General features: G+C 46.0%; 1 protein-coding gene across 47 annotated transcripts in view; it reads left to right on the top strand.

Moving 5' to 3' along the window:
- Positions 1-24,248, top strand: part of NRXN3 (neurexin 3) — a 1,517,918-nt gene that overhangs the window by 527,495 nt on the left and 966,175 nt on the right. For all 47 annotated transcript variants that reach the window (XM_045016752.1, XM_045016791.1, XM_045016790.1 and 44 more), the window contains 2 exons: positions 3,640-4,078; positions 8,796-9,179. In XM_045016752.1, the coding sequence (XP_044872687.1) occupies positions 3,640-4,078; positions 8,796-9,179 (823 nt within the window). The remainder of the gene's footprint in view (positions 1-3,639; positions 4,079-8,795; positions 9,180-24,248) is intronic.

Raw genomic sequence — 24,248 nt, 5'->3', positions numbered from 1 at the left:
GTCTCTTACAGATTATTTACACAGGAAAATTACTGGGTCACTGGCCCAGATCCTCTGATCTGGCGAAACAACACTTAACACAGGTCCAAGGAGTTGGAACAAAAGTGGCATCAAGCCACCTTTCTGTCCCTTAGCTCTGGAAGAGACTTAGGCCAGTTTTCCCTCTAGTGCAATTTAGAGCAGCCTCGGGGTTGCTCTGTTATGTGACTGGTAGCAGCCTCCCAGGGTATTCTGCCAGCCCAGGAACACCAAAGACAGGGCCGGCTCTGGCTTTTTTGCCGCCCCAAGCAAAAAAAAAAGGGGGGGGGCGGCGCCGGAGCGGCAAAGCAGGGAAAAAAAAACACAGCGCGGCTAGAGTGTGTGTGTGTGGGGGAAACGGCACGGCTGAAACTGCAAAGCGTGGGGAAAAAACAAAACAAAAAAAAACACGGAGCGGTAAAGCGGGGGGGGAACAAAAACAAAAAAACGGTGCAGCTGGAGTGGCAAAGCAGGTGAAAAAAACAAACAAACCTGCAGCACAGCCGGAGCGGTAAAGCGGGGGTGGAGGGAAACAAAAAAACGGCGCAGCTGGAACGGCAAAGCAGGGGGGAAAAAAAACCTGCAGCACAGCCGGAACGGTAAAGCAGGGTGGAGAAAAAACAAAACAAAAAAAAACCACAGCTGGAGCGGCAAAGGGGGGGGAACAACGGTGCGGCTGGCAAAGCAGGGGAAAAAACAAAACAAAAAACCCTACAGGGCAGCCGGACCCAGGGTGCAGGGGGACTCCCTGTGCTACAGAGTGCGCGCCTGGTCTAGTGGTGGGGAGGGGGAGGGAGAGGAAGCGGGGGGGGGGAGAGAAGGGGGGCAGCCAGCGCTTCAGCGGGGAGTTCACCCCGTGGCCCCGATCGCCGCACCATCTGCCGGGAGGGCTCTGCGCTGCTCCGGTCGGCAGGGAGGGAAGGACGCGGGCTGCCCTGCGGAGTTTGCTGCAGGGCGCTCCCCTCCTGTGCACCCTACAGGGCGGCCAGAGCAGCAAACAAAACCAAAAAAAAAGTGTCAGTGCCGCCCTAGGATTGGGCGGAATGCTGCCCCCTAGAATCTGCCGCCCCAAGCACCAGCTTGCTCAGCTGGTGCCTGGAGCCGGCCCTGACCAAAGAGCAGGGCAATCTGGCCATGCCCTCTCTTATCTACAGACCTCACCACTTGCCAGGATGGGGCCACGAGTAGTTGACTTAAAGCCAGCTCTATGAGCTTCACACCACTTTGGGAATCCACTATGCAAGCCAAATCCTAAACTGGTGAGTTAAACTGTGATTCAGCCAGTCTGGGCTGCCAGACTGGCAAAAATAGGATTGAGCAGGGCTGAGAATATGGCCTTTTTTGTGTGCTACTTTATAATGTAGAAAGGGGTCTGAGAGTGTTTGTTTTTAAACTCTGTTCCCGTGTTTGTTTTTTACATAGAAATATCAGGAAAGTTGTTTCATTTTTCTGAAGTACTCCTTGGAGGTCAACACACACACACACACACTTACACTTTTCAAACAATTTGACTAAAAATCCTTGCCTCCTCACATAGTTTGAGTTTCACTCTCCTTTCACTTGTGATGTTCTACCTCTACTAGTTCTCTAGTTGTCCATAGACTCTTTGAGGAAAAACAGGAGTACTTGTGGCACCTTAGAGACTAACAAATTTATTTCTGCATAAGCTTTCGTGGGCTACAGCTCACTTCTTCGGAAGAAAAACAGTGCATGAATTTCTAAGGTGAAAGAAAAGCTGAGTCGTTCCCCATTTAAACAAAAGCTAACCAAACAAAACAGCCCTTTCAGTCATGGAATCATAGGGTTAGAAGAAACCACGAAGGTCATCTAGTCTAACCTCCAGTCCTTCCATGTATCTCACAAAGAAGTAAAAATGGTCATAAATAGTTGTATTTGCCTTTTGAAGTGGAAACTTTTGTGTCATAAAGTTGGTGCATAAAATGTGTTTTTAGCAGGTTTACAGAGAGTTGACATTAGAAATAAGGTTTTGGTCTCCATTGTCCTATATCCCAATGACACACAGCCAGTCTACAGAAATGACAGAGAGCACAGAGGTTGTAACACAATCATCAAATTCAAGGTTTAGAGATGGCATCATCTAAGGATATATTTTATCTGTAAACTTTTAACAAATAAATTGCATTCCTCTTTTGGATATTAATTTGTTAATATTTCTAAAGAACTTTGAAGGTACAGAGTGTTATAATTAGGAATATTGTAAGGAAGTGACCAACATTTATGTGTCACTACTGCCCTCTACTGGATGGAATCAGAACTACTTGACTGTGTCATAGGCCCTTAAAAACTATCTTCGGGCTAGTCTACACTTACCGTCCGGGTCGACGCGGTGAGTTCGACTTCTCGGAGTTCGAACTATCGCGTCTGATCTAGACGCGATAGTTCGAACTCCGGAAGCGCTGCGGTCGACTCCGGTACTCCACCACTGCAAACGGTGGTGGTGGAGTCGATGGGGGAGCCGCGGAGTTCGACCCCGCCGCGTCTGGACGGGTGAGTAGTTCGAATTAGGGTACTTCGAATTCAGCTACGCTATTCACGTAGCTGAATTTGCGTACCCTAATTCGAACCCCCTTTTTAGTGTAGACCAGGCCTTCCATCAAGTGTCTCTTTTAGCTCAAGAGGTAGGGGTTTGTTCTCTTGGAGCCAGAGGATCTGAGCTGTATCTCAAATGCCATTATGAAGCTCTGAGGGTGTACTGTGTAAAGCCTAGTGAAAGCTGTGAAGTCCTAAGTGGGTACAGATTTCTCCTTCTTTTTTTAATTATTCCTGGTTTATCTACTTTAGAATTTTATCAACCCGCCCCTCCTACTGTTATCCTTTTATGTTTGCTGCAGATTGAGCTCCCTGATACCATAAGCCAACGTGGCTTTCCTCTGTTTCCTCTGTTATGTCTGTCTGGTTCTGGAAATAGGGGTCTCTAGTTTACTTGAGCTCCCCCTCTGGCTGGATGTCAGCCTCTGGGATAGCAGAACAAAATTGTTGTAAGGTTTTGTGACTGACAGTGTTTTAAGATTTCTTGGTGAGAGAAAAGTTAGAGCTAGTTTTGTTTGTTTGCTTTTGTGGGGGGGAGCTTAGGCTGTTCAGGATCCATGGTACACTCACCAATATTTCCTAGTGACTGTACGTGAAATTTTAGCACTCCCACTCCAGTGTTTAACTGATCTTACTAAAGAAACAGCAGTGGTGGTACAGATTTTCATACAGAGCTTGTGTATGTGAATACTAAGGGTACACCCTGTCGTGTGTTTTATAGTGGGGTCTATATAAATGAAGCATCATGGCTCCAGCCACAGATTGTATATTATGTACTAGATCCTCAATAGCAGCATATCTGTGGTGCGGTTATGGTGCTCCCTGACCTCCAGTAAATGTTCTCTTCTGCTGTTCTGATCCATCCATGATATTTATAGCGCACCAATTGTTGTTTCAAGGCACTATCCTAGCTCTGTCCTCCCTCTCTGTCACCATGTAAGATTCTCCCAAGGTCTCATCCCCACTCCCGAACGCATTTTTGAGTGCTTCTCTCCCATGCCTGGTAGGGATTGGGAGGCATTTGTATTGGTTGCGGAATTGATGTATGGTGTATATCTTTGTCTCGGACAGGTTGTTTATAAGAATAACGACATCCGTCTGGAGCTGTCTCGCTTGGCGAGGATCAGTGACACCAAGATGAAGATCTACGGGGAGGTGAAATTCACATGTGAGAATGTGGCCACGCTGGATCCCATCAGCTTTGAGACGCCAGAGGCCTATATCAGCCTGCCTAAGTGGAATACCAAGCGGATGGGCTCCATCTCCTTCGACTTCCGCACCACTGAGCCCAATGGCCTCATCCTCTTCACCCATGGCAAGCCCCAGGAGAGAAAAGATGCCAGGAGCCAAAAGAACACCAAGGTAGACTTCTTTGCAGTTGAGCTGCTAGATGGGAACCTCTACTTGCTGCTTGATATGGGCTCCGGCACCATCAAGGTGAAAGCCACCCAGAAGAAAGCCAATGATGGAGAGTGGTATCATGTGGATATCCAGCGAGATGGCAGATCAGGTAGGAGGATAAAATATTAAATAGATTCATCTCTGCTCTGGTGGGGGAGCATAAAATCTTGGTCCTTTAAAATTCTTACTCCTAGAAGGGAGTAGCTTTCTTGCAAGAACTCAGTGTTACTTAAAGAAATCACCTAGCAGAATAGGAGGCATTTCAGAGGGCCAGCAGTGTATGAAGTGTTCAACGTGAGCTTTAGAATAGCCCCACAGGAGAAGCCTTTATAAGCAGCCCTTCAGCATCTTACTCTTTAACTCTATTTAATCTGCACCTAGTTCAGTAATCACATACATCATCATAGTGGTCACTTGTGGTGGGCCAAGCCTTGAGGTCAAGTGCGTAATAAATTTTATTACTTGTTTTTTATTCCAACTAACTCCCATTTACTTCACTGGGAGTAAGTGCTGAGTAGAAACTGAGTAAGAACTTGAGGATCTGACCCAATATTATCACCCTCTCCTGGGTCTATGTAGGGCCTGGGGAGACTAGATAACACAATTAACAGGGAGAAACTTCCAAACTAGTGGAAAATTTGTGGCACAAGGGAGAGAGAGGAGTTGGCCAATCACTTCCCTATTCTCTTATTTCCTTTGATGCTCTTGCAGATCACTTTGAATAAGGATTCTTCCTTTATTCCTAGCTAGGCTTTCCCTTTCCAAAGTGTTTCTTAGAGTGAATGTCCTTCTCTTAGTCTTTCTATATCTGGTTGAGTCCTCTTTGCTGCTTCTCACTTTTAGAATTTCAACTAACAGAATATATTTTTTAATATTATGCCTGTCACCATATTATCTAGGCTCCAAAGGTATTTTCTATGTTTATGATGTTGTAGAGCAAGCTAACATATACTCATTGTTGTGCTCCAAAATAAATTAGGAAGTGAAATAATCATATCTACAATTTGATCCTTGTCAATATGTGAACAGTTGGGCTTGAACTTCTCCTAGATCATCAGGAGTTGAATATCTGGCCATATGTTGCTGTAAAGGGAATTTTGCATACATTTGCAGTTAGGTCTAGGATTTGACCTGTGATCTCCATAATATAAATGTCCTAGATTTGTGCTTCTTGGGGCTTGCAACAGAGTGTTTTCAGCAGAGGGAATATGCTTCCCCTGATTTTTCTAAAGAGCTGACTTTTAGGGACCACTGCACAGCCTCTCTCTTTATGCAGGCCTTTGTCTGAAGAGCTGGTCGTTTCTGTGATAGTTTAAAGGAGTTTCTTTGTGTTTGACATTGAGCCCATCTAGGTTGTAATGTATGTAATTTGATTCCATTAGCACCTAGCGACGTCGACAGGAGACGTAAATAAATAAATGATTTCTGTAGATTTGCTAGAATCTAATTAACTTGCAAGGATAAACTCAATTAGTAGCATTCATTACTGCCTACAGTTTTGCTTGCTCACATGGAGCATACCTGGTCCTTGGACAAAGAACTCCAGAGTAAGAAGAAAAAGATGAAAAAGCAAAGTCCTGGCTGAAACAGCTTGTTAAAACCCAACCTGAGAGGGGCACATTTTGGTGCATTATGATAGCTGAGATTGACATTACCCCTAGGAGAAGTCACCTGAGCTCCCCAAGGAGACAGACTGCAGGACTGACCTGTTTGTTGCTCAGCAGAAAGGTTTATTGATTGCCTGAAACCTGATCAGAGATAACAGACTTCAAATTAAATGTGCTTTGTTGAACAACAGTGAACAGATTTGTTCTTTTCTTTTTTTAACTGAATTTTGTGCTGGTGAAAAGTGCTGGATTGAGTGCCCTACCCTCTGATGTCCTTTCTGAAAAGGTAATAGGAGCACCAGCACTGAGAGTTCCCCCATGTCACCCATGTGTGCATTGACCCATTCAGGCCCCCTCAGGGGCCTCTGCTATGGATGAGAAGGGAATTCAGTCTCCATGGTTTGTTCTGTCCCTGATTTTTCTGCTGATTGCCAACAAGAATTCCAGCTAGGTCCTGTGCTTTTTGTGATGTAGACATCCGTCTGTTAGAAACTGGACTGAGAAATAACAGACTCGTTTCACATAGGTCATCCAATAACCGTTAGACTTTAATAACTGAAAACTGGTTTTGATCTGGGCTAGAGTTGAGCCAGTGAACTGGACATTCTGTGTATCATTCATAAGGTACCCTGTCCTCATTAGATTCTTTCCTTTCTTCCAGTCCTCCCAAGGAGTTAAAAGCTTTGAGCTCTGCTGAGCTAAGCAGAATCACCTGTAAAGGTCCAAGTTCTCCCTACCACTAGGTACTAGAGTAGGAAAGGGGCTGCTGGGAAGCAGGGCAGTTATCCTGCTCACATAACCTCTGGCATCTCCAGTCCCCTTTGACTCTGCATGTGCTTCAGTCGGTGCTGGCTGCCAATGCAACCAAAGCTATATCTTCACTGTATGCTGACAAGAGCTGACAGCTTGGACTTGGACTTCCAGCATCCGCACCCATATCTTGTAACCTTTCTATCCCCAGGGCAGCGTCCTACCAGTAATGTCCATGAAATCTGTCACCATTTCTAGCTGGGAAATGCTGCACATCATTACAAGAGAACATTTTCGGCCAATTCTGAGCTACAGAGCACATGTTATCCCACCCCTGCTGACTCTGAAATCCTTACTGACAGACTGGATGTCTGGTTGCATCAGAGTACGGTTTCCAATACTGGCTTTGCCTTCACTGGTAGCTGCCTGTTTGGGCCCTCCCACTCGCTTACCCAGGCCCCCAGTTGAGGCCCCTGATTTCTGAGGTAGCGGTTTGTTCTGTCTTTCCAGAATCGTAGATGTTAGAGATGGAAAAGATCTACTAGCTCATCTAGTCCCTTCTCCCTACAGCCAGTGCTGGATTGGTCCCTCCAATGGCTTTTCCAGTCTGGTCTTAAAAGTTCCATGTAAGAGGTCTTCTGCCACTTTCATGTTCTAGAGCCTAATGCAGCTCACAGTCAAGAAGCTTAGCCTATTACTCAGCCTAGATACATACGTCCTTTCAAATTTCATCCTCTTCTTCCTTGCTTTACACCTTTAACCTTGGTATTTCCTCTCCTTCCTTGGTGTTTTCACCTTTTCAGTATTTGCAAACTGTGTTATGTCTCCCCCTCTGTGGCTGATTGGCCAGTCTAGAGAGGTTTCATCTGATCTTTTAACCTTTCTCCATAAGTCAGACTCTCCAGCCCCTTGATAATTTCTGTTACCCTTCTCTTGACTCTCTCCATCTTTTTGGTAATACAGTATATTGTCTACAACATGAACACAACCTTCCAAGTGCAGTGGCAGCAGAGCCAGATGGAGAGGGACTGTGACCTTGCAGCTCTGTGATGTGCTGCCTTTGCATATATAGCCATATTGTGTCACATCTCTGCTCTTGCCATATAAAGGGGAAAATGTCTGTGGTGCTGCAATTTATTTACACAACATAGTTCATCAAACAACCCTAGTTCTCTCTGAGCCTTTAATTTGTAACGCCTCTATTGCCTCAAACACTTTGCTGCCTCTGACATTATCCCTAAGTTATACAGAACATCACACATGTGAAATGCCCTGTTTGCATTCTGCTCTCTGTTCAAGAAGATGCGTATTGCAGCTTAAGGGGGGGAAAGGCATACGTATGTGACTGCATTTTCTCACAGCAAACTCTATTAACCAAACTCCCCTCCCCCTCCTAGGGGTGTAGGATAAAGAATGCAGTGATCTGGAATTAATCCTAAAGCACAGACAGTCCCTTCTGGGGACATAGAGTATCTTAATGACACATGGTGATTTAGAGGTAGATGGAACAAGTTTCAGATTCTTAGTTCAAAGCAGACTGGTGTCCCTATCTCAAAAACAACTGAAGTCCTGAATGAGGAGCAGTGTGGTCTAGTAGACTGCACTGAACTGGCCTGTCAGAGACCTGGGTTCTGCTTTTATCTCTGCCACTGACCCATTGGATGACCTTGTGTTAGTCTCTACACTTCTCTGTTTTCCCTTTCCACCCTTTGTCTGCTTGACTGTAAACTCTTCATGGCAGGCACTGCCTCTTAAAATATGTATGTACAGTGCCTTGCACAATGGGGCTCTCATCTTGCTTGAAGCCTAGAAGCAACTATAATACAAATAATAAGAACTCTCCCTTTTGGAGTTCACCTTCACCTCTCTATGTCTCCATTTTCCCATCTGTGAAATGGAGACAATGGTACCTTCTTTGTAAAATGTGTTGCAGTCTGCTAATGAATAGCATTATATAAGAGCTATGTATTAGTAGTAGTAGTATTTATTTTAATCCTATATAGTCCCAGAGCCTTCTAATTCCAGCTGCACTTTATGTGATTTCCTGTCGTGCAGAGTGAATCCCATTGAATAACACTGAGTTCCTGGGTTTTTCTTTTTTTAAAAAAGAAAGACCCTCTCTTCCTGCAAGACAGGAGGAGAATTAAGACCATGTTATTGAATATGTGTATTATTGTAGCACCTAAAGTCCCTAATCAGGATAGGAACTACATCATGCTCTGTGCTGTAGAGGCACAGATGAACACACAGTCCCTGCCTTGAAGTTTAAAGCCTGTGGCTGGGGGGAAGAGGTGGGGAGGGGCAGCGTAGGACAAACTTTCCCCTACAGTGTTGTGTTTTACTGGGGATCTTCAATCTCCTCAACTGAAACCATCATTTTAACCTGCATTCAAATACCATAGGAACTGCACTAGACCTGGGCTGTCAGTAGAGCTGTTGACTGATGTTTCCTTTTCCTTCTTGCCCCAGGTACCATATCAGTGAACAGCAGGCGCACCCCATTCACTGCCAGTGGGGAGAGTGAAATCTTGGATCTGGAAGGGGACATGTACCTAGGTGGGCTACCTGAGAACCGGGCAGGCCTCATCCTCCCCACAGAGCTCTGGACGGCCATGCTGAACTATGGTTATGTAGGCTGCATCCGGGATCTGTTCATTGATGGACGCAGCAAGAACATCCGGCAGCTGGCGGAGGTGCAGAACGCTGCTGGAGTCAAATCCTCCTGCACCCGGCTCAGCACCAAGCAGTGCGACAGTTACCCGTGTAAGAACAATGCTCTCTGCAAGGACGGCTGGAACCGCTTCATCTGCGACTGCACTGGCACTGGCTACTGGGGCAGAACCTGTGAGCGGGGTAAGTCAAGTGTGCGTTGAGATCATGCTTACCAAACTGGGCGTGTGTAGGAGCTCAGTAGGGACAAGACTGTGCTACTCCTGGATTTAAAGTTGGGTTATTCCGATGGTGCCCCCAAGCTCCAAGGACTCTTCTCCTCACTTGGATGGCTCAGTGGGATCTGAGTCTCTCCCACCCAATGGTCCTCACCACCCTGAGTACAAAGGAAACTCCACTCCCATTTGATAGTGCCAATCGCTACTCAAATCACCAGGGAGCCTTCCTTCTAAGATATATTCCCCCTCACCCTCTGCCCAAAGGACCAGTTAATCTTACTCTCTTCTGAGCTGATGATACCCTGGGGAGTGGGGATCCCTCCTCTCAGTTCTGAGGGATAGCTCAGTGGTTTGAGCGTTGGCCTGCTAAACCCAGGGTTGTGAGTTCAATCCTTGAGGGGGCCATCTGGGGCAAAAATTGGTCCTGCTAGTGAAGGCAGGGGGCTGGACTCGATGACCTTTCAAGGTCCCTTCCAGTTCTAGGAGATTGGTATATCTCTAATTATTACCTTTTTTTATTACCTCTTTTCCCCAAGTTCAGTGTCTCTCCCTCTCTGAGTTCTGTCTTTCATTTGTTGGGGCACAAAATGTGGCTGTGTGTGATGAGTTCCAGGTGGCTTGTTGGTAGCAGTCCCAGGTGCAGGCAAGGGCCTGCTGATCCTTTTGCTTTAGCACAGGCTTGGTTGAAAGACAAGGTACCCCCGTCTGTCTCTCTCTCTCCTTCGTCAGCCTGCACTGATGGCTGAGTTGCTAGTAGAGCCACCCAATGGGGTACTGTAGTGCTGTATTAATTTAGATGGAATAAATGGACCCAGAGAGTTAAAGGTGTTAACATGACTCAGTCACTGTCCAACATTAAGCACTGTTAAACAAGGCTCAGGGTTTGGTATACAGAGACCTCAGCCTGCTTTGTACCATGGCAAACACACCATTAAACATCTGTTTAACTTTTTATTAAAGATACACAAAGAAGAGGGGAAAGGATTTAAAGTATTTGACATGTAAAGTATCCCTTGTTCCCTTTCACTTTAACTGTAGAGAGTTTTTAGAAGGAAACCCCACTTATTTGACAGTCTCTGATGGTAATTGTTCTTTTTGGGGGAAAGAGAAAAAGATAGTTGAGATGGACTGTTGTTATTACTGTTGTAGTTAAAGTCCGAGCCCACTTCTTCAAAGACAAAACAAGACAAACACACACAAGAGGAAAGAAAAACATGGGAAAGATAGAAAATGCAGTTTCTGTCACTGATATTGACTCTCACTTCCAGCCTCACTGCTGGAAAAACACAGGTACAGCACATGGTCTTATTAGCCACCTGGCAAACATGTAGCACTGTCGGACTGTTTAGGACAGTGCATTTAGCTGCCTTTTTCTGGTCACAGGCTTACAGCAGTGGTGCAGAAAATACAGTCTTGGCTGGCCAAACCAGACTCTAATTAGACAGAATGCAAAAGAAAAGGGATAGGAAAGAGGAGAAATATGGTAGTGAAGGGAAAGGACACAGGACGGAGAGACAAAGTCTCTCATCCCAGGTGGTGGTTGAGATTCAGCTGAAGCTGGTGGAGATAGCAGTGTCATCTGGATCCCTTTCTCTGGTCTGGTCTGGTCAGGACATCTCTCAGGATTAGATGAAGAAAGTCCGGGCTCCCAGGAGACAGTGAGGGTGGCGGCCATGATGGCGAAGCTTCTCTTTCCCCTTCTCTGATCTTCAAGGGAGCCAGCATTGTGCTTGCTTCCATCCCTCCACCAATTTCCCTTTTAAAGTCTCTCTGATGTTAAGGACCCCAAAAAAGAGTGAGGGGAAATAGCTCATCCCCTCATTATTTTGTTCACTAGTTAGACCTAATTTCCTGGGTGCTGGCTGGTGAGTCTTGCCCACATGCTCAGGGTTTAACTGATCACCATATTTGGGGTCGGGAAGGAATTTTCCTCCAGGGCAGATTGGCAGAGGCCCTGGAGGTTTTTCGCCTTCCTCTGTAGCATGGGGCACGGATCACTTTCTGGAGGATTCTCTGCAGCTTGAGGTCTTCAAACCGCAATTTGGGGACTTCGATAACTCAGACATAGGCTAGGGGTTTGTTATAGAAGTGGATGGGTGGGATTCTGTGGCCTGCATTGTGCAGGAGGTCAGACTAGATGATCATAATGGTCCCTTCTGACCTTAAAGTCTATGAGTCTATAATTTTTGATACACCAATTTTGATTGATTGATTTCTGGTCCCTCATTTTTCTTGTTTACCAGACATGATCTCAACACAGTGCTTGAATTGTATCAGGAGGCCTTTTTGTTTGGACTAATTCAGCCCTGCCTCCCTGTTGCACCTTTTCCAATCAACATTTGTTTTCATAGGTTATTGAGACACTTTATAAACTTTCTCACAGTTCTGCAGGTGACCTCACAATTAGGGTAAATTTTTAGGCCCAGTTATCACAACACTAGTGACAACAGTAGTGTATAGCCCATAAAAGCTTATGCTCAAATAAATGCGTTAGTCTCTAAGGTGCCACAAGTACTCCTGTTCTTTTTGCTGATACAGACTAACATGGCTACCACTCTGAAACTAGTGACAAGGTGCCTCCAAACTCACCTGTGCCAAGGGCAAATCTGTAGGAAGGAGACAGTCAGTAATTTCTCAAGTACAACGAATGTCACTGCACCTTCTTCTCATTGTTGCTAGTTCTGTCTGATCATTTAAAGGCGTCTGATTGGGGATATATGAGGCACAATTATTGCCAGTGCAGGCAGCCAAGACACATCCATTCTAGGCCAAATGAGACAGAGCTTAGCAAATAAAAGACATTTGATCTATACACTGTTCAAATCCCAGACGGTTCCATTAATTGTTTTGCCCCTGTATTGTGCCTGGTGCCGTGCTCAGAATAAGCTGCCCGAGTGAAAAAAAAATTGATGGCAGTAGGCCCACTTAACAAAGAAAATAGAACTTCCCTTTGGTAATGTTACTTTTTATTGAGATCAATTTCTCAGTAATATTTGGCTATTAGGACTGGAGTGTGGCTGAAATGCACTTGCTGAGACATAGCTATGGATTGTTGGCAGAATCGTAGGGCTTTCATCCGTTTTTGTCCTTCTGGCTCCCCCACCTCGTAGCACAGTCTAGTGATTGGACCACATGTCTGGGGATCAGGAGTCTTGGGTTCAGTTCCCAGCACAGTCATGGATGTCCTGTGTGACCTTGGGAAAGTCACTCCCCTCGCTGTGCCTTAATTTTCCTATCTTTATTGGAGATAATGATACTGAATCACCTGCAGTGAAGGTTGTGGGGATGAATTAGATACTGTGTGTAAAGCACTGTACAGTCCTGGGGCTTTGCAATTCACCTGCTCTGCAGGAGGGGAAGGATTTTTTTTTAACAGGAACTCATTGTAGATCAGGGATCTCAAACTCAAATCACCATGAGGGCCACATAAGGACTAGTACATTGGCCTGAGGGCCGCATCACTGACACCTTTTCATACAAAGATACAAAAGCACCCCCCTGCCCCTGGCCCCACCCCCATTCCACCCCTTTCATGAGGCCCTGCCCCGCCATGCCTCTTCCCACCCCTTCCCCGCCCCCATTCCAACCCCTTCCCCAAAGTCCGCGCCCCTGCCCGGACTTTTCTCTGCCTCCTCCCCTGAGCATGCAGCTCCCCGCTCCTCCCCCTCCCTTCTGGAAAACGCTAAGCGCGGCCAAACAGCTGTTTGGCAGCAGGAAGCGCCTGGAGGTAGGCAGAGGAGCAGGGACGCAGCACGCTGGGGAGGCGGGGAGTGAGGGGAGCTTGTCGGCTGCAGGAAATAACTCTAGGGGGGGCAGGGAGCTTGGCGGGCCGCAGCAAATAACTCAGCCCGTGGGCCACATGTTTGAGACCCCTGCTGTAGATCAATAGAATTGTCCCTGCAGGGCAGCTGGGATTTTTAGGCTTTAGAAGTGCGAGATTTATTCTTAATGGTACAGCTTCCAAGGCCAGCACTACACAGTTTGGTGCCCAGCCTAACCCTGGCTTCTGCTGGTGTTCCTAGTGCTGCACGTGTGCTCTTAAAGGAACAGGTGTCTCAAAGTCATCCTGTTTGGCTGGGCCCCTAAAAATTCAGCACCCTAGGCAGTCATGTATATCATCTATGCATAATGTCAGTCCTGAAGCTTCTCCCATACACTTTACCAGGTTAGATGGCTGCAAAAGTGGGTTTTCTGAGCAGGGGTTTGAGAATTCTCCTGACCCACCTACATCTGAGTGCATGCTGCCATTTTGAGTGGTGCTGCGTCAGGGAAGCACCACACCATAAATTCATTGCTTCTTTATACAGTGTGTGGTAGGATCAAACTCTGACTTTCTGCTTGTCCTTACTTTTTATTTGTGGCAATGTGTTATACCCTGGAGTGACCAACACTGTGATAAAACTCGCAGGACATTCCTGATTCCCACAAGTCCCTGTCATGAGCCTGGCTTGCAGGAGTTCAGAATCCAGAGCTACCTGTAGGCATCAAATCTATAGTTGGGTGAAATGTGTGTAATGACATCCAGAGCCAGGCAAATGTGGGCCAGGATAAATGAATGAATGGAATGCATGTGTAGTGCTGTGGAAACATGAAGTTCTCAGTAATATTGTTGATTGTATCTCCTAGAGGCTCTCTAAGGGTCATAAATCTTTTGGTGAGCGTGGGGCTGGGGATAAGTTGCAGAAATGTGAGCTTCGGGGGACCTGAAGTCTGGAAATGCAGTAATGGTTATAAATGGAAACAGTGCAGGCCATGTTGGTTTCAACCCCAAATCAGACAGAAGTTGTCTGTTTCAACTGAGTTTTACTTTGCAGCTCAAGGTGAAGCTCAAGGGAAGGGATCGCACAGGGACTGGAACTGAAAGACTGCTCACACAACAAAGCCCTGCAGGCTTAATCACGTTGTGATGACTCCACATTATCTGTATCATGAGGTCACATCACAGCTTCATCACATACTGACACAACTGCTTGAGCTCAGGACGTGGCATCATGACGCAACGATTTTGCCTGCATGACAAACGGAAATAGACACTGCCGATACATGACTAACTTTTATGCCCTGACACCCAAAGGTGACTGTAAATCCACCTGTCAGTTGGCCTGTGGCTCAAGCACCGTGGAGGGCAATGTTGCTATGCTCCCTACTGAGCACAGGAACTGGGGAGCTGCCTCAGGGTTGGGGTGAACAGGATATATAGGACAGCGAAGTCAAAATGTAGCCAGGGCAGGACTGGGCTTTAAATAAATGACTAGCATCAACTGCTGGCAGTGGATGGCAGAATTTGAAACAATGCGCTTGGGAAGAACAGCCTGACTTGCTTTAGTCAGTCTTTAGTCCTGGAGAGAGGGAAGGGAGTGTAACAATATTCAGTTGGCTTCACTGCTGCAGGGAGTTGAAAATTAGACAAAAGCACTTTCAGGCCCAAAGTGCCACAGTTGCTGAAGGTAAAGAAAGATCCTCCAGGGATAGGTGCTGGGATTGTATAGAGGAGTTAGACTTAGAAATGACAAAGACCTATTCTGTTCTAGCGTGTCTGTCATCCAGGACAGGATACTCCTGTGTTCAGCAACTCCAGTAAAGAGTATTGGGTAAAGGCTGGTAGCTAGATTGGGTTGGTCCCTATAATATAGTATATTGTTCCACATGCAATATACTGGTGAACTAGCCAAATAAAAACAGAAGAGTCCTGTCTGAGGACCAAATCCTGAAGGTTTTTCACAGGTAAAACTTCTGTCAGAATCACTTGTCCCTGAAACAGCTCAGTTTTACTTGAGGACCTCAGAGTTTGACTGTAAATTGGGTCAAGATAAAGCAGTTTGGATAAACAAGAACCAACCTCAACCTTCATGTTGAACTTGAACTGACAGATGTCTGAGATCATGTTTCAATGTGGGTTTTCAGTGTGATTGATTTTAGTTAAGGTCTCACACATCTGAGTTTTCTGTTTTCCATCAGAAATACCAAAACACCCAGGGAAAGGCTGCACTTGTGATAGTCTCAAACTAGCCCAAACCACTGTGGTAGTCCTGGAAATCATGTTCAAGAAGGAGTGTTCTCATGAGTCCTGTGGAATGAAGGGATTGCAATAAGCATTTGAACTTTTGGATGAATCTCTGAACCTTTAGAGATTCAGCCATCATTAGCAGAGAGGAAGGAGGGCCCAATAGTTAGAGTACTAGCTTAAGCAGTGGGAGCATTGGTTCAATTCCTGCTCCACCAACAAAAACCTATGACCTTGGGCAAGACACTTAGTCTGTGCCTCACATCCCCATTTGTTAAGTGGGGATAATAGCTCGTCTCCACCTCACAGGGGTGTTGTGAGGATAAATCTATTAAAGTTAGCTAGATACTCAGATACTGTGGGGACCATGTAAGTAGCTAAGTACCTCCCACCTGAGCTTGGATAACCTCTATTAGGTACTAAATAATCATTAATTGGTTACCTAGGGCACCCAGTTACTTCCAGATGGGCCTTCATAAGGCAGTCACTGGCAGACTAGGCCCTGACTCCTCAGAAAGGGGCCGTTGCCCTGTGACACTACTCAATCACTGGCTGAGGCAGAGTCACAAAGGGGTGCTCAGTTGGTTTGTCAAAGTGATAACATGCCTCCTGATGCTAGGTGTGAATTTCTGTTGTGATGAAGTACGCTGTATGTACAGTAGGAGCTGGAGGCATCTGTCCCTGCTCTGGAGGAAGAGGCAGACTGGAGTTTGACAGTGCCACACAGCTCAGCTTCCACAGTGAGGAGTGTGGCATAAACACCTAGAGACATAGAAACTAGAACCATCACAAAAGGAAGGATCCTGTGAGGTGCTGAATGCCACTTCCAAGGTGCTGAGCACTCCTAAATTCCCTTGACTTGCAGGATTGGGACTCTTTTGTCAGAGCAGCCTTGCAGCTTCTAACACACAGTAACAAAAGAGGAGGTTTTATCATTAGCACGAGGTTACTGAGAGCCGGGATTCAGTGTTGCAAATCCAGTGCTCAGCATGCCTTGAGCGTGTTGCTGTACCTACGAGTCAGCTTCAAAATCATGTTTATACAGAGTGAGTGAATGCAAATAAAGAGAGGAGGAGGGAAAGAGCAGGGGGGGCAAAGGATACAGGAATTCCTAATCAGAACAAGACTTTGAGTGAAGTCTTGTGCGTGTAGCTGGGGGAGGTGTGTGGCCCACCAGAGCTCTGCTCCACCCTATTTGGAGCTGCAGAGAGTATATACAGCCAAAGGCAGGATTTAGTGAAGCCAAACAGACTAGTCCAGGGAAAGACTATTTCTGACCTCCATGAGAGGAAGAGCAGATGTCAGGAGTGGGGTGGGGATTTTGGTGATGCAAGGCTGGTCACTGAGCACAGTGAACATCCAAGGTTTGGGCCAAAGCTCTCTAGGGTTTGGGGTCTCGGGACAGAGCAGTAGTGGAGGATGTACTCTTGGGTAACCTCTGGTCTTTTTGATATCCATTTGCTACAGGGGCAGTTGTAGCACCACGTTCTAGTGCAGCTTCTCTCTCTCTCTCAGCACTCGGTTCCAAACACTTTTGTCTTTATGGGTGGGTATTTTAATTTCTTTTATTTCAAACCACCTAATAGCCCAAGCAAACTCTTCCCCAACCCTCCTGTTATCAGTGCCAGGCCTGCTTGTGGAACTGTTTCTCCTGCGTGACACCAGAGGAGACTGCTAAAACTGAGTCAAGGAACTCCTCAGATTAAAAGGATAGCATATTTCCTCCCATTCCATGTGAAATGACTTTTTACCCCCAACCCCAAATGTCTGTCACAGCCGAAAGAATAAAAGTCCTAAGGGAAGCCCTGTGTGGAATGGCTGGATGGGCTGGAGCAAACATACCAGTGAGTGGAAGAGGAGAGGTGATGCGGGATGGGTGAGGTGGGTGCAGTTGAAAGAGGAGGAGGGTTGGTATGGGATGGACTGGTGCAGACACACGAAAACTTGTTTCATTTGCTGTGTCATTCAGTTTCTAATTTGTTAAGAGTTTGACATCAGTTGTAACACTAGGTGAAAACAATTTTTATATTAGCTGGGCTGACAATGTGCTAGGAATGGAGGCAGAGATCTGTCTTATGGAGAATGAGGCACTTCTCCATTCTGATAGGAGAGCACCTTTCTCAGCCTTCAAACTTTTCTAAAAACAAAACCCTGGCATTAGAGTCGAGCCGGGAATGTGCATTGTATTCAGATTAGCCAAATTCTCTGGCTGCAGTAAAAATGCCACCGGCTCAGAGCAGTGCAACCCATTACTGTTGTCACCCAGAAAGCTCTTTGCATTCCTTTCCTCCCACTTACACCCAGTGAGGGGCATAATGTAGAACAAAGTCCCAAAAACAGAATAATAGAGCCAGCAGGTGACAGTGAGGAGGCGGGATTCATCTCTGTGTCCTTTTGGCTTAGACAACACTCTCTGACTTCATTCTCTTGATTGGGCATTTCTTCTCTAATAAATGTACACTAATCAAATGAAAGCCTTCAGGGTTATGTAACACCAATATCTATTTAGGATTGAAATAAGGGGCATTGAGATTTGGATTGTAATCCTTTGATATCAACTGGTAGGCACTGGCATAAGCGTGCTCAGAGTCCATCATTCCAGGTGGACCCAGAAATCCTGTTCCAGCTCTTCTCCTCCTCCTCCCCGGAGCTGCACCCAAAGTGTTTTCCACATGAACATAGAAATCCAGTTCCAGTTCTTCTCCTTCCCAGAGCTGCACCCAGGGTCCATTCCAGAGGGGCCTGCAGTTCCAGTTCTCCTCCCTGGGATTGCACTCAGAGTCTTTTCCTGTTTTGCTTTGCTCATGACTTGGTGATTAGCCCCGGGACAGCCAAGGGTTCATTACCTGCATATCTGTGTGCTGCTTGTGAATGGCAGTATACCTGCTGCTGGTTATGCTGATGTTAAACATAGGGCTCCAGCTTCCGCTTTATTATCTTTATTGCAACATTTCCGAAAAGCAGTTTAATGACAACGCACATCTGCCCATTATGTATGCAATAAACTGAAATGCTGTAAAATTACAGGTAATAAGAAGTACAACAAAATCATTTACTGCGTGGAGTAAGTATTGCAGCCCTCGCTCTGTCTCCAGCACAGCTAGAATGAGGGATCTTTTTTCAGTGCTGGTTGACTCAACACACATTTTGAGGTTTGTTTGGGACAAAACTTCAAATGTTTCAATGATTATGCAGACCGTCCAAACCTCTTGGGTTTGCAGATTTGGGCTGAAATCTTCTGAGAACAGGTTTTCTCATCAGATTTCTGTTAGGGTCGGCTTCCAGAGGTGCTGGGGATACCATGAGAACAGTTTCTTTTAGTGCTTTTAATCTCATCTGAAGCCTGGATGTACAAAGATACCAGGAAAGTTAAAATAACTGAGAGTGTGTGTGTGATAGAATCACAGATATCAGATACTGAAAAGTCTTAGTTAGGGCCCATTCGGTCATGCCGCTGCTAATGCAGGGTAGGTCCCTACAAGACATCTTAACTAAACTTCTCCAAATGTGATACAAATGTTCACTTTGAGTGTTGGGAGAAGATTCAGGTCAGTTCTTTTCACCCACACTGGTTTGTCCACCCCTAATAGCTAAGGTTGCATTCATTATTAGTTAAGGGCCCTTGGCTTTTGTAAGGGCAATTGGGTGAAGGGGATTTCATTTGCCTTTCCTGGTTACTCTCATCATTTCTCTTCACCATCTTCTTGAATCTGTGTGTAATACACTAGTAGAACATGTGATTATGTATCCCTCTAGTGGCTGGTCCAAGCAACCAATAACATTTTGCTACTGACAGCAAAGGGAGTCCTTTAGATTAAACCTGTGGTTTTGGTGCATAGGGTCCTGTGTTCTATCCCTGCTGACGACTGTGGTGCCTGTCTGTACGTGGCCATAACTTGTTACTAATATAATGGCTTCCTGTCTTCTACTATATAAAGTTCAAGGCTCTCCTCTCTATTGAGGCCTACTTGTATTTCAGACTTGAGATCCCATCCCACTCCTTGAGCTCTGCTCAAGCGCTACTCCTGACTGCTTCCTTTGTCTCCTTTGTCCATTCCCACTCCATGATACCTTCCTTGCTAACGTATAAGCATCCCCCAGCTCGTCTGCCTCTCTGATGTGCTGCATCCAGCTCCTGAAAGCACAGTTCAATGTGTGAGTTTTGAAGGGAATGGAAACAAAGCGGGGAAACTGAGGCCAGTGGATTTCCCAGAGCTCCATAATCACACTGAGGTTCCTCCCCCCCCCCCACCCAAAATGGTATGAGTCTGTAGACTGCACAGGTCCATGTACCCAGCCAAAGGACACTCAGGTTGTCTGCTGTTTCCAAGACAAGTGAACGCAATTGTTGCCCTGTAACCCCTTTGATGTCTTTCCCTGTGGAATGAATGTGTATTGCTAATTCCCATGGCTGGGCTGATTACATCTTTTTGGGGGAGATCATTTCATTGTCATTAGGATGCTCAACTTTCACAACTAGGTGTCTCATTGATGTGGCTGTCCCCAACAACATCTGCTGAGAAAATCTAAGACTGTATGAAACTCAAATGAATTTCCCTCTATGTTTTATTAGAGAAAGTCTGAGATGGTTATGATTTCTCTCTCTCTCCTCCTGGGTCGCTCATCTCCTTCCCCATCACACACCTTGGTATTTAAAAGTGATATTTTATACAGCTGAATTCCTGTCTTGAGAACCGGATGGGGAAAATCTGTATCTTTATCTCAGCTGGATGCGTTTATCTGCACTACGCAGAAGAAAATAATACCTTCCATGTTCCCCTATCTGTCTCCAAGCCTCTCTCCTGAGGGCTTTGTTTCTGGGCATGGTGCTGCTCAGTGGATAATGTCTAGTCATGATGAAAGTCTTTTCAATCCTAATATCCATCCAGAAGCTGCCTGCCTGTGAGTACATGACTGTCACCAGGCTCCCCTCTTGTGGATTCCCAGTATAAGGAACTGGATAATCCCAGACTGCATCAGACCTGTACTACTGTCAACTCCTGACCAGGGAGCATAACAGAGGTGGGGAGACATTACATGGGGTCAGGGGGAGAGAGAGCTGGGATTGGTGCTTGCTGATGTCTTCCGCATTTGTTCTTAGAAGACTCTGCTGCTTTTGACTCAACAGTGCAATACTGTATTTATTTACTTACTGATTTATAAGTGGCAGCCAAGACCTAAGCAACTGGATGCTTCTCATTAATACAAACCCCACAAAATGTAGATCTAAAAAGGCCATATAAAACTCACCATATCCTGCTACTCAAATGACCTGGAGATCAGTGAAGAATTTAGGTTAGCTGATATGTCTTTGCCCTGAAGCACACTGCACTGGGGCTCTTGTGGGACCTACAGAGCGGATAGGTACCAGTGGTGTGGGCTATATACTGAGAACACACTACTATTGTTCACAGAGACATTAGCACTAGGAACCACAAGAGATGGTGACCCAGTGCTCACAACTCCCATAGTGGGACAACCCTTCCATAACTGGCCCCAAGCCATGTCTGCTTTTATAGATTATAACCAGCTCCTTGATTGGCATTGGAAGTGTGTGTGTGCTTATAATGGCTCAGCTCACTTAAGAGCCATTCAGCACTAGCTGAAGAATGACACATTGTGGTAACCGGTCTTTGTGGTTACTTAGACTTGGATCAACTGTGGTGATAAAGGTGACCTGACACAGCTGAAAGTTCCCATGAACAGAAGGGAGCCGGAGTTTTCTGTGTGGGTGGAAGCAGATGAGCAAGCCTGCAGTGTTAGCAGAAAGGATCCAGGGTTCTCTGTATGGAAGCCTGCAGGGATGTGGGATTCAGGGTGGGGCTGGTTAGTCTGAACGTGGAACATATCTGTGTTGTTCTGCCATGTGCCCGAGGGCGCCCTTATGGAGCTTGGCACGAGAGACTTCCCACCCTGTAGGATGTCTGGGGTCTCATCTCACTTAATGGCTGGTCCCTATTCTGGCTGCCGCATGCCCCTTTCCTTCTCTTGCACTGGAGTCAGGCCAGATGCAGTTTTTGCTAAGGCAAGCAGCTGTCCCTGGCATTGATGAAGTGGAATGGTTTGATGGAAAGATGGCTGCGAAAAAGTGGATTCATTTGTCATGAAAAACTATTTCCTCCCAATATTTAAAATAACATCTCCCAGGACAATTGGTTATCTGTGAAATGAGGTCTCTCTGTCTCGGGTTCACCCATTCCAGGCCTTTGAGCTGACAGGCAGACACTGCCCCAACACTCTCATTCTCTGCCACCCTTTTTCTTTTCTATTCATCTCCGGGGAAGAGAAATGATTTGACATTAATGACTCTCCCGTAATTGACTTTCTCTCCCCATATGGTGGCAGGCAGTCACCTCTTAGACATTTTGATTGATGGGCCGAGGCTATTAGCTGATATGGAAAGTGGGTGCAGAAGCACAGCCACTGCCATTTGCTTGGAAAGGCCATGCTTGGTGGTGTATATTGGCTTCCTCAGACCTGCTTGCTTTGGCTTAATTCTCCTCTTGTACAGCGGTAAGCGACAAATCACTTCATGTGCACGTGTGGGGTCCAAAGCCAGCCAACTGGAACCTGAGTAGAAATTTCAAGGTGCTGAGTCCCCCACTCTCAAGTAACCAGAGTCCAACATGTGCTTCTTCCAAGGGGAGGATGCAGTCCCACCCATCATGTTACAGGATATTTATTTTAATCTTGTTTAGTGGCCTTTTTTCTGCCATCTACATTTTTTCTTACATAACCCAGACAGGGAAGTTGGGCCTGGGAGGGTGGAAGGAGAGGTGCCCACAGGAGGACCTGTACCTTAAGTTGTCTCTTATGTGAACAAGTTTCAGAGCCATTCTTTGCTATAGTGTAACATGTGAATAAGTGAATAAGTGAAACCTGAAAGCCCGGAGAAATCAGTCACGCTAACACAAAGGTCACCCTGATGAAAAGAGAGACAGCACTAGGGAGGATGCCCAAGTAAAGAAGATTGATTATAAAGTGCTGCTAGCTTACAGTGCTTCCTCTCTTTATTATCAAGCTGGTGTTCACTTTCTGAAGCCCTGACCTTTAAGTGCAGGACATCTTGAGGTCAGGCTAGATTGGGCCACTGTGTGTCAAGTATCAGGGTGTAGCCGTGTTAGTCTGTATCCACAAAAACAATAAGGAGTCCGGTGGCACCTTAAAGACTAACAGATTTATTTGGACATAAGCTTTGGTCGGTAAAAAAACCCACTTCTTCAGATGCATGGAGTGAAAATTGCAGATGCAGGCATTATTATACTGACACATGAAGAAAAGGGAGTTATCTCACAAGTGGAGAACCAGTGTTGGCAGGGCCAATTCGATCAGGGAGAATGTACTCCACTCCCAATAATTGATGATGAGGTGTCAATTCCAGGAGAGGCAAAGTTGCTTTTGTAGTGAGCCAGCCACTCCCAGTCCCTATTCATGCCCAAATTAATGGTGTTAAATTTGCAAATGAATTTTAGTTCTGCAGTTTCTCTTTGAAGTCTGTTTCTGAAGTTTTTTTGTTCAGGTATGGCTACTTATAAATCTGTTATAGAGTGTCCAGGAAGATTGAAGTGTTCTCCTACTGGCTTTTGTATATTACCATTCCTGATGTCCGATTTGTGTGCATTTATTCTTTTACATAGAGACTGTCCGGTTTGGCCAATGTACATGGCAGAGGGGGATTGCTGCAGTGAAATTAGAAATCCACTAATCCCAGCACCTTCTGATCCCATTTCAAACAGGTGATGCAAAGAAAAAAATATTAAGATAGTGAATTTGTATGCAGAACCTTTTATTGGATGATTTTAAATGGAGAATATAGTTCAGCCTTATTGATGCTCCCCAGCTGTGGCTGAAAGGTGTGTTAGAAGTTCTCTGTTTATCCTTTGAGCAGACAGTGCATAGAGTATGGTTCACCTCTGCTGTGCCTTACCTGTAAGTGAGAGGGATCCCACCTCCAGGGAGTACAGAGGAGAACAGTCGTCAGGGTTGACAGTCTGTAGCCTTACTGTTCTGACAGCCAACAAGGGAAACAGTGCCATTTCCGGTGGTGCAGGTTTTTGTGAAGTTGACGACTTCTCTCACTGGAACCTGGGCCCAGTATACCCTCAACACCTCTCACATCGGCCAGCGATCCTAGGCATTCAGATGACTTTTGAGTATTGGTGACCTAAACATCAGGGGACAGTATATTCAGAATTTTAAAAGGACACTTTTGTGGCAACATTTTTTTTAGTGTTGCAAAATATGTGCTCTGCATTCGGCTCTGGCTGGAGTGGAGGAGCAGAACAAAGAAAGGAGGATCTCTGCTTGTTTTCCCCTCACACATCTGCCCTTCACTTCCTTCCTCACTATTGCTCTGGTGACCATAGAGAGGAGGGAAACAAATGACAGAAGACTTGTAAGGCATCCTTCTCCCTGTAATGGGGCATATAGACCCCACACTGCAACAGACAGTAAGGGGTTAATGAGGAGAGCAGTCACTCCCCCAGCTGCGGCCAAATGCCTGGTTAGCAACAGCTGGGATAAAAAGCTGCAACGCAGACAGAGCAGAGTGGCTGCTAGCGAGACTAGGAGCTATCAGAGAGATGTTCCACAGCATCACACAGGGTGAAGCTGACCAGAGAGATCATCTTCCAGACAGAAGGAGCCAGGAAAGGGTGAAGATGCCTGCAAAGGCTGGAGGTAGGAAGTAGCCCAGGGAGGCAGCAGGGATCCTAAACAAACAGTCTTTGATTGTCTACCATAGGGTCCTTGGGCTGGTACCCAGAGGAGAGGGTGGGCTTGGTTCCCCTACAAACCCCTGGAGGGAAGTGAGTAGGACTGCTGAAGCCCCAGATTCAGGCTGGCACCCCTAACATAAGACGATTGGACTTTGTTTCTGTTCCTATTTGTTCCTTCCCTGATGAAGAAGGGAGAGAGGGATAATGGGTCCCAGGGCTAGCAATTAGAGGCCTATAGGGTGACATTCCATACTCCCATTAAAGGGGAGGGGCTCAAATGATCCAGTTGGAATGCTGGCACTGTAAAAAGTGT

This window comes from Mauremys mutica, chromosome 4 (genome assembly GCF_020497125.1).
Source record: "Mauremys mutica isolate MM-2020 ecotype Southern chromosome 4, ASM2049712v1, whole genome shotgun sequence".
Lineage (NCBI taxonomy): Eukaryota > Metazoa > Chordata > Testudines > Geoemydidae > Mauremys > Mauremys mutica.
This window is presented reverse-complemented; position numbering and strand designations above follow the sequence as displayed.